This window comes from Pteropus vampyrus, unplaced genomic scaffold, assembly GCF_000151845.1.
Source record: "Pteropus vampyrus isolate Shadow unplaced genomic scaffold, Pvam_2.0 Scaffold36, whole genome shotgun sequence".
In the NCBI taxonomy this organism is placed as follows: domain Eukaryota; kingdom Metazoa; phylum Chordata; class Mammalia; order Chiroptera; family Pteropodidae; genus Pteropus; species Pteropus vampyrus.
The window spans coordinates 3806120-3817403 of NW_011888817.1; the positions used below are offsets into that span (position 1 = coordinate 3806120).

Sequence of the window (11284 nt, forward strand, 5' to 3'; positions counted from 1 at the left end):
AAAAAAAAAAAAAACCCAAGTTATTGAAGAATACATACGACATGATTAAATTTTAGGGCTACAAATAAATTTAAAACCATAAAGAAAAGCAAGGAAACAGTAAGCACAAAATTCTAGAAACGATTGCTTCGAAGGAGGAAAACAATGGGATGTGGGAAGGAAGAGCTGGCACACTGGGGACTTCAAAAAGTAGTAGTGTTCTTGTTCTGTAATTGGACATGTTTGTGTCATTTTTCATACCTTACATTTATTTTATAATACTTTATGTTATTTAAATCTATACAATATTAAGTTACTTGTTTTTAAAATAGGTGCAAATTGCGGAATTTAGCATATGAATAATGGGATACCTGTTCTTGTACACCTGCAAGAAAAATAAGCTTTTTGGGGAGGGTTGGGGGGAGGTGGGGGAAGCTAATCATAATGATTCTATCCCATTGCTTATATTTAATGATGTAAATTTCCTTTTGTTAAAGATTTTTATGTTTTTTCTTCCGTGCTCTCTGCCCTTCCTGCTCTTCAATTTGTAGGAGAGATTTCAAGCACTTTTCACCATCTATGATGACCAGGTTACATTTCAGTTGTTTAAAAGCTTTAGAAGAGTTAGGATAAATTTCAGCAAACCTGAAGCAGCAGCAAGAGCTCGAATAGAACTCCACGAAACAGACTTCAACGGGAAGAAGCTGAAGCTGTATTTTGCACAGGTACTTCATAGTGCAAAGGACACAGTCCTCTAAACTTGTTCTCCATCCAAAAATATTATCAGTTCTCCATTTTCTGTATTCTATCAGCAGTCCTTGAAGTAAACAGTCCCAATCAGCAAAGAATGTAAAAATATTTGTTACCTTTATTTTACAGTTATATAAATTTATTTATTACACATATTTACCCTCCTAACTTTGTTTTGTATTACTAATACTTAAAGGAATTTTATTTTTCTGGCAGCTTTTCCTTGGCTGGAGTTTCATGAAGGTTAAGCCCTAACAGCTTAAGATCAGTGAATTCTCTCTTAACATCTAGAATGGCACTTGTGATATAACATCCTTGGGAGAATTGAGAACATAGTCTCTGAAATCATTTCTGTGTTCTGCAGTTCATTGAAAGTGGCTGCTGACCTAAGGAGTGACCAGGGAGGTAGCATAGCACTGTACCAAAATGTTGTCTTAGACTTTGACGTTGCAGAGGATCCTGCGGGTTACCAACAGTTAGCTACACTTATTCTATTTGTTGATGTGGTGATGCTGAGAAACCAATTTCTTCTCGAAAGAATTGGTGAAATGAAAGCATTAGATCCCTACTTGTGTATTAAATGCACTGTGTTATTTTCAACAAAGTATTTTTTTTCCTGGTCTTAGTTTTGAATTTAAAAAAAAAAAAAAAAAAGTTTGTTGTCACATTCCAAATAAAAACCTAAGTGAAAGATGTTCGGACATTTCTTGGCAGAGTTGATTGACAAGGAGATGATATAACCTAATCTCTTCTAAAATTGGAATTTAGTGCTTACTGCCATTCATTGTTCTTCTCTTCATTGATTTATTTTTTTTATTTAACTATTATTTATTGAGCACCTAATCAGTGTGGGCGCCGTGCTGTGCACCAAGTGTTCAGTGATGAATCAAACAGACCCCGACCCAACCGCTGGGAGATGTAGATTGTTAAAGAGAAATTTTCCATTTTCTCCAAAGAGATATAACAGTTAACATGAAGATGAAAATGCATAAATGGCCCAGTCGCAAACTTTGAGTTATCTCCTTCCCTGCAGGTACAGATGTCCGGTGAAACACAGGACAAATCATATCTACTGCCTCCCCAGCCGGTCAAACAGTTCCTCATCTCCCCTCCAGCCTCTCCTCCAGTGGGGTGGAAGCAGGGTGAAGATGCCATGCCTGTTATAAATTATGATTTACTCTGTGCTGTTTCCAAATTGGGACCAGGTAACGAACATCCATCTTTTCTGTGTTTTTCCCAAGAAACTTTTGTATTAAAGACCGCATTCAGCAATTTGTGTTTTAGCCATCTAGTGGCAATGTGATCAGAGTGGAGGATAAAGTCACACAAACCTGGGTTCAAATTCTAGCGTTTGCTAATTTTGCAATCTTGAGCAAGTTTTTTAGCGTCAATCTTCTCAGCCTCTGTTTTCTCATCTATAAAAAAGAGATCATAATAGCTACCTTTCACTGTGGTTATAGGATTAAACGATACATGCATAGTAGTCAATAAATATAACTGCAATTTTTACTACTACTAATTCTAATATATAACAGACCATTAGTGAATATTAGGTGTCTTCTCCCCCGACCCATTGAAGTACCAGACACCTTCTACATTGAATAATATTTCAAGGATTTGGTGGTGATTTTTTTCATTTCTTCTTTTCCTTCTTTTATTTCTCTCATCTCTTTAAAATAATAGAAATTGATGCCATTCATTGCTGGTACAGACTAGTTGTCCACCTAAGACACTGTTAAGTCTGTCCTGGGAGATATGAGTCGTTTCGAGGGGAAGTAGCTTGGTGTTGTTTTAGATGTTAGAGCTGGATCTTGGATGTCCAAGGCTCTGTAATGAAGAGATTGCCACTGCTGCCCGAAACAGTCCAAGTGTCTCCCAAGGGAAAACCGAAACCATTCTGAAGTTAAGTAGATTCACTTGTACTGTGCATAGAACAGTAATTAGCATTAGCATTTTTATTGCCAAGATCTCAGTGCTCCTCACCAGCTTATTGCTTGAAATAGCAAAACTGCCCAAGAACCTTACAGTATCAAAGCTCTAATGCCAAAACAAGACAGAGTACTCTGACAGAGGATTTAAAGATTTAAAAACCAATAATCAGCAATTAAAATATGAATAGAAGAAAAAATTTCAAGAGACAAAACACCTTTCTTTTGCTGTTTACCTCCCCAGGAGAGAAATATGAACTTCATGCAGGAACTGAGTCGACACCAAGCGTGGTGGTTCACGTCTGTGAAAGTGAAACGGAAGAGGAAGAAGAAACAAAAAACCCCAAACAGAAAATCACCCAGACGAGGCGCCCTGAACCTCCCACCGCAGCGCTGAGCGAGCCCCAGGACTTTGACCGTGCGCTGTGAGGCCACTAGCTGTGGTGCCAGGCAGCTGTCATCAGGGGCCTCAGCCATGGAGATCTGTGCCCCTCCTGCTGGTACATTGCTGCTAATAGCATAGGTCAAGTGAGGAGTGAAGGGCGGGCGTGTTCACCAAGCCCACCCTGTGGACGTGGTAGCACGGAGTATAGGCTGGTTTTACCTGTTCACAATTGTAACCAATGTTCTGAACAGCACTTTAAAGGATTAGCCCCCAACACGTGGCATCTCTTGACCATTTTTAAACAGTAGCAAATTAGGAACAGTCTCCCTCCAGCAATGTTTATTTCACTGATTCCGTGTAGCATGGGGTACCCAAAAACTAAAACTGTAGTCACCGAGTGCAGTACCATTTTTATGAATTTAAAAGTAGTCTGAAAATTGTAATCTAGTGTGGATACTTTTGTACTGGTACAATAGCTTCTGACTAATCTCTTGGTCGAAGGTTAATTGTTACTCAGTATACGTGAAATTTTTTTGCACGAAAAGAAACCTGAAATATAGAATAATTCATAGAAAATCTGTTCTCTCAAGTATTTTTTCTTTAGCTTTGGGGAAGGAATGCCAAATTCACTTTGACTATCAGAATCAAATGGCACAAATATATGTGCACGTCGTTGGTCTCTTACTCGGAAGTCACAGGAGAGTGATGCACACACCACTGTCCTGGTGTGTCATCTCTCCGAGAGGAAAAGCTGCTGCTTTGGAAGGGGGACATATCGCCAGTGAACTTGACTGATTCTGACTCAGGTGGCTACTGTCATCAGCCACTTGTGACCATGTTCTAGCTTATAGCATAGCAAACCGTCTTCGGCCACCAGTCGATTTTTTCTATGCTATACTATATTTACGTGCGTCATTCATAGACTTTATATTAAAAAAGATAATGCCAAGATTTTCTGAAGACCATTTTAAAAATCGTCCATTTATAGATTTTTCAGCTTGCTTTGAAAGAAAAGCCACACCTACTCCATGTCTATGAATTAGGGAAAGATGAGGGCGATCATTTCGTCAGACTTTGTTTTGGGTGAAATTTTATACCCTGGCTTACAGTAGGCATTTTCCCCTAAAACAACTGTGTCTCGCTTGTGTTTCAGAGTGTCTTGTTGAACCCCCTAAAGTAGAAAGAGGCATCTTTTTAATTCTTGGGGGTCTATTCAGACTTCGAAGTCTTTTTTTATAGAAAGGTCTTATAACTAAGAATACTTAGCTTTTGGCCAGGCAGCCCAGCTGATTCCCTGCTCACGCTGCTATTTTCTCTGTGTGGCAGACGTCTGGAGCACCCAGTATGTATGTGAAGGGTTACACCTATGACTTTGGACTAACGCACCAGTGTGGCTGCCACCACAAAGAAAGAAAAATGCAGAAATGCAGGCCATGATGTCTGTACATTTTTGGTAATGTTTTTGTGGTTTAGATGTTCTTATTATGGTAGAATTTATCTGAGGACTTAAACTATATTGCAAAAAAATAGTTTTGTACATTTTCCTTGCCCTGAAATACTCTGAGGTGATAAACTCTTCTATTTGTATATACCTAAGCCTCAATGTAACTTCAGTTAAAATTCGTGATTCCATAAACAGTTTACTAAATTTAGATACTCATTTGGCAATTTAACTGACAGTCACTAAATTCAGCATTTTTCCAGTTTTTAATTTTATCTGGTTACACTAATTATTGCAGAATGGATCCTGTAAGCCAGGAAATCTATATATTTTCAAAAGCTGAGGATTTTTAAATATTCTTTTAGGTAATACTTATTCATTGTAATTTTCTAAGTGATCGAAATTCATAATGTTTTATTATTTCTCTACCTTCTAATTAAAGAATAGTCTATCCCTAACATATAAAACTTTTCTTAAAAGTCAAGCAGTGCAAATTACCTGAATTTTTCTTGTTTTCTGTTCTTTTTTTTTTTTTCGAGAGCATTGGATAAATTGAAGAAAAACTTAAACCAAAATTAAATGTACATATTATTTAATATCTAATTATTTAACACATATTAAACTTTTCTGAATGGAGAACATTAATATTTACATTCTTTCTAGTATAATATTTCCATAATAAGAACTCTGAAAGGAAAACTAAATGCCCATTAACTTTATTATTGTGAAATCAACTAGGATCTCAACAGGTATTATGGTCTCTGTTCTTTTCTGGCTATTTTATATCCACTTCATGTGACCATTTGCAAGAGACGAATCTCGTGAATCTTTAAGTTCCTTTTAATAAGTTTATCTACATTTTTTCTTCTTTGAAATTGAGTTATTATATTTAACTCTGATAGTATTGTAGCCGTGTTTTCTTCATAAATCGTAACCTTCTTGGGAATCAAATGATTTTGACAATCGTGAGGAAAGAAATTGAGGTTTTGTGTTGGGAAATAACGTTTACGAAGGATAAGAAAACGATAACACTTAATAAGGATAGTCTAGAAGCTATGATGCACTGGCTGTTATGTTCTAGGTTCTTTCCATATACCCACCTGATGAAATTGGAAGTAAATCCATTTAGAAGGTGCACTAGTGTGAACGTCTACTAGTTTAAGGTGCTAAGAGGCAGAAATGGTAAGAACAGTTCCCTTGACTTAGCTGAAAATTAAGTGGAAAGCAAACTAATCTGTTTGTTCACATTCTCCTTCTCCAAAATATTATATACTAAAACCTATCAATAATTAAAAGCCAAATAAAAACTACTTGGAGCTTTTCAGTTCAACACATGAAGGTTTACCTAGAACATTGTGGTTCATGGGATGTTTGAATCAAAAAGAGACTAGGAGATAGAAATCAGACACGGCACTTCCATTCTTTTAGAAAACAGTCATTTTTGTTTTCCTTTCACATTAATTCCTTTATTTAAAAATGTCGTGATATAAAGTGAAAAGATTTGATTTCTCAGAATCTCAATTACAGAGCTGAAGGTGTCTTTGGGCGTCGTATGGTCGTGTAATCCTCATGTCACACAGATTAGAAAACTCAGGCGATGCGACTTGCTTCAAAGCCCACAGAAAGGCAGCCCAGGGACTAGAATTGGCATTCCCAACTCCTAGGCTAGTGCTTTTTCTACTTCTTGTACTGACACTCAGAGGCGGTGAATCCCCATCATAAGAAAACAAACAAACAAAAAGGAGAGTAAATTTTTCTCCCCTAATGGGATGCAAGGAATGAGAAAATTCTTAGGTGATGAAATCAGTGACTTAGTAATTTTTGTCAGTGAACTTGATGTTCCATATTTTGTGTTTTCGTTGTCATTTTACCATTGAGATTGTGATCTTGGTAGCCAGCAATTGCATTGACATTTTATGTGGGCTTTCCTAGATTTTAATAGTAATGAAATTAAAATATAGACCAGTCATACTTGAGACGTGATTCTAATGAAACAGAATGAGATCTAATATGATTTGGAAATAGTTTACAGTGGAATGACACGCTCAGTGGTGGTAAATGGAGTCCCATTAAAGATTAAAGACTACTTCATATTTTTATACAGACTCTTTTACAGACCATGGCTTTATTTTTGAAAAAGAAAGACTCAAACGTAATTAAGCAATGGAAAATGTGTGAAATTTTTTGGTGCATCAGGTTCACTGTCCGCTGGATATCCTCTTTTCTCCAGAGGTGTGTGCTGCATACTCATCACACAGGTGAACTTGGTCAATCTTTTCCCGCTCACTGGGCTCCTTTTTGGACATTTGCATCTGCATCTTCCTATACAAAAGGAAACATTACCTATAGTAAGTGTGCCAGTGTAAAGGAACAAAAGACTTGAGGAAATAGTTGCCTCTTAGCTGGGGAGGTAAGTCTATGTTGGAGAAGTTCACCTTTTAGAAAGTTAAATAAGTTTAAAGAATAAGAGTTAGGAACCTCATCGAACAATTTGATAAATACTCAGTTGTTTTCTGAACTCCCCTTGGAGCATGGGTCAGCCAGATCATCTTCAGTAGAACGCCATTGTTTTCTCAAATTGTGACTCGGGGAAGTGTTAGTAACTTGAAGAGAGTTGCTATTATTACCAAATATACAAGCAACAAAGCAACCAAAAATTCCAACAACTGCTAGGTTCACTGACCGAAAAGATGATAAAAATGGTCATGTTCAAAATAGAAGATTCCAACCAAGGTTAAGAAGAATAACCTTGGGCTGTGTCAAAGTATCCCACCCATTTAAACAAAGGTCTATTATAAAGCTACATTTGCTTTAGAAACAAAACCATGTCCTTTAAACACATTCTTGTCATAATGGAAGATTTACATCTATGCAGATAATATGTGTTTTTCCGTATTGTTTTCTATTTAGTCACCAATCTTCCTAACTCAAATTGGGAACTGAGGAGAGATAAAGGTGGCTTTACCCTGTTATTGTGCCATACTGTTCCAGCTGCTTCTCGGCCCACATTGGGGGCCCCAGTGAGTATTAAGTACATTTCTGCTGTTTTGTGTATGCCCTCCAAGTTAAAGTTTCTCTGTCATACTATCTTAATTGAATCCAGGAATCGAATTGATTATTTTGTCTGAACATGTTTGTGATCTTGTGTTATGTTTTGGGGCACATTACTTTTCTCGAACTATAAACTGTAGTGAATATTCATTGTACTTCAAAAAATCGGTTGTGTGTGTATTCCATATTTAGTGTGCTTGAAGTGACAGTCCATAGTTTGTTGTAGTTTGTTACTTGCCAACTTTGGCTATCCAGTATTTTAAGGACATTTAAACATTCCTTGTCCTGTCAAGGTGACGAAAGCAGAATGTAATTTTTTTTTGGAGTCTTTGTGATTAATTGTCACAAGTTCTGTTTTTAAAGCTAATAAAAATAAAGTTAGTGGTTTTTTTTAATCAATCCATTGAATTGAGTTCTTTGTGTATAGTATTTTCAATAAATATCACCTACATTTAGGCAATAACAACAACAAAAAAAAAGACAGAAAAGTGAAATATTATGTTTGTTCCTTTTAACTAGATTCCAGTTGAACACTAATGCTGTGTTAACTCTGTGCCAGAGTTAAAGGCAGCGACTCACTGCTGACCCCAGGAGTGACTACTATGGTTTGTGTTCTTCACGAAGAAAATGTTTTAACCTTGGTTCATTCCTCAGTTAAAAAATAATTTATTCCTGTTAAAGGCTTATTTTCTGTCTTGTTTTTTTTTTTTTTAATCTCCAAATCAAAATATTGAAGTTAGAAATTACTATAGAGGTTATCTAGTGCTGTGGTTTTTTTATACCAATTTTTAAGCAATAGAACTCTGCTCTTTGTTCAAATGAAATCTTATATATAAAGCCCATTGTAAAACTGATTGCAAAGAAGGGGGAGGGGAGGTAAATAGAGCTGCTCCTTTTGAAGGGCGTAGGGGATGGTGAGGACCTGAAGTCTCTTCTAAAGTCTAAACCCATTCTCCAACCTCCAACTCCCATGAGATCTCACCAGAACCGTTCCAAACATTCCACCAGTCAAATAGATGACCCAAAAGGCATTGCCAAATTCACACATCTGGATAGTAGCCCACCTGGGACTAGAGTCAAAGTTTCTTGCCTCTGTCCCTGGTTCTTTCTACCACACTCTACTACTCTGTCAAAATGAAATCTTTAATTTTTCAGGAGAAAATGTATTAGGATTCAAAGCTTCTTAAAATTGCTAGTGTGTGTTTGTTTTAATAAAATTAAATTAGAGTATCTGGGGACATTTTTAAGATACTTTCCAAGCTGTGCTCTGTGGGGCTCCCTCCAGGTGGAGCTGAGCCTCCAGGTTACTGGGACTTTGCACACTTGCTTCACTCTCCTTTAATTCGTTGTACATAATGGTGTTAGAATAAGATTTCACTTGAGCTTAGGATTTCCAAATAGCTAAAATAGCTAGTTGGAAGACCACTGCAAATAACCTAAAGATAAAACAGTTTTTTAATGCAGAAGAGAAAATACAAGAATAAAGATTTAAGTAATTTACTTTATAGAATAAACCAACTTAAAAGTTAAATTCAATGATGTATGTATCAGAGTCCTATTATCACCAAGAAACATGTTAAAATAGTTAGCAAAAGTGAGCAGTAACTCCCTCTGCCTTCATTGAACACACCAAAATATGGTTCTAATCTAGAAGGAGAGAAAGTAGATTTTAAAGCATACAGGAAAGATCTCAAATCTTGCCAAACTTCCCCTGGTCTTCTGAGACATAGAGGATGTAAATATAAGTAGTTTATAGGTCGGGTATTTAAATAGAGTGCCTCAAAGTATGTTGTTTGGGAAAAGTCCAACTGTTTCTATATTGCAGTACTTAGAAGAGATCAAAAGTTTTGGGGGGGATATTGATTTTTAAGCTGGTCATTAAGAAAAAACTTAGGAAGAACCTTTGACCCTCCCTGCTTTCCTGACTAAGAGATTAAGGTGGAAAGACCTGTTGTTGCAGGAGGAGAACCTTAACAAAATCACCTTAGCATTGGACAGGAAGGCTCCAAGCAGGAACCTGTTGACTAAATCCTTGTCTCCCACCCCAACTCTAATAAGGAAATGGATCATTATCTAAGTATATGCTCTTGAATGGGATAACTTATTTTAGGAATGTCAATTTTTTTTTCAAATTTATAAATGCAATGGAATCTCTCAGAATTCTAGCCGTATTTTTATAATAAACTCATTAAGCTTATTCTCAAACTTTTATGGAAGAATGAAAAAAAATAAGACAACCTTAAAAAGAAAAGAGATGGAAGACATGTCCTACGAAATATTAAGACAACCTACTAAGTCAAATCAGATTGGTACCAGAATAGACAAACTACAGAAAAAGAATGGAGACCAATCATGTCTATAAGAGAATTAATATACAATAAAGTGTCATTATAAGTAAATGAATGGAGAAAGGCCAAACTGTCTAGTAGATAGTGTTGGGGAAAGTGGCTTAGCATATGTAAATATGCTAAGGTAAATAAAGATTAATTCTCCATCAAACACCATGGACTCCATATGAATTAAAGACTTAACTGTAGAATGTGAAACTATAAAGTTAATAGAACAAATTGTACGGGAATACCATTGTGACCTAGAGGCAGAAAAAGACTTCATAAAACTTTCAAAGCATAAGCTATAAGGTAACTATAATTTTATTATATCAAAATTAATGATTTAGGTTCAAGGAAGAATGGATAATGTTGATGGATAGTAGGAAGATTTGCAATCCTAACATGAGATAAATAACTGTAATATACAAGGAGATCTCTTGCAACTTGAAAGGAAAAGCAGCCCCATAGAAAAACGGGCTAAAGGATACGAACAATTGACAGAAAAGTAAAAGTGAGCCTGTGAAGAAACACTCAAACCCAGTAATCAGGTAAGTGGATTCTCAAAAAAAAAAAAAAAAAAAGTGAATAGTGCCAGTGTAGCCAGAAGGCGGGGACATAAACAACCTGGTATAATACTGGTGGTGATGTAGACGTAGACTGGCTTGGTTATTCTGAAGGACAATCTGGCAGCACTTAGTCATATCAGTAAGAACAAAATCTCTGACTCAGCAGTTCTCCTGGTGAATGAATAGTCATTGCACCATTAGGTATGGGGGCAAGCTGGTGTCCCTGACCAGGAAATGGACACTATGAGAACTTACATAGCAACAGGGTAGCCAAATACACAGCCACATGCATGGATCTTAGAAACAGAGCTGAGTGACAAAAGAATCAGTGAGATGTCTATAACACTCGTGTCACATAAATTAAAATACAAGGACAGTAATCACTGTGCAAGAATTTCTACAAATAAAAAGATGCATATAAAACTCATATATACATACATAAGAAGCATCCCGCATGGATCAATGATGATAACGTGCTGTGAACCAAGAAGTCTGATTTAACATTAGACTTTACATAACCTTTATATGGACTATGAGAAACTATTAATACCTCTCTCTCTCTTTCCTCCCTTGATTCTACATTAAGGTTGGTTTAAAATTGCACATATTTTTCTCTATTATTGCTCTAGAAGAAAATATCTTGCCATGAATCATTTTGATGAAATACACATTTTATTGGAGATATTTGTGCCTTTTAGGTTAAATACTTCGGAAAAATACCAGGTATCACCTATTCTGTTGCTAGATGTGTATATATATCAATGCTTTCTCCAATAGATTCTTTATTAAATGTTGACCTTAAAAAAAGTTATTTGAATAGCAAAAATAGATTTATTTGGGACAAGCAAGCTATA

At 36.2% G+C, this 11284-nt stretch overlaps 1 protein-coding gene across 2 annotated transcripts in view; it reads left to right on the forward strand.

The window, feature by feature from the left end:
• Positions 1–7933, forward strand: part of RCAN3 (RCAN family member 3) — a 35332-nt gene extending 27399 nt beyond the window's left edge. For both annotated transcript variants that reach the window (XM_011357610.2, XM_011357611.2), the window contains exons 3-5: positions 531–704; positions 1763–1934; positions 2902–7933. In XM_011357610.2, coding sequence (XP_011355912.1) covers positions 531–704; positions 1763–1934; positions 2902–3086 — 531 coding nt within the window. In that variant the 3' untranslated portion in view covers positions 3087–7933. The remainder of the gene's footprint in view (positions 1–530; positions 705–1762; positions 1935–2901) is intronic.
• Positions 7934–11284: the final 3351 nt, after the last annotated feature.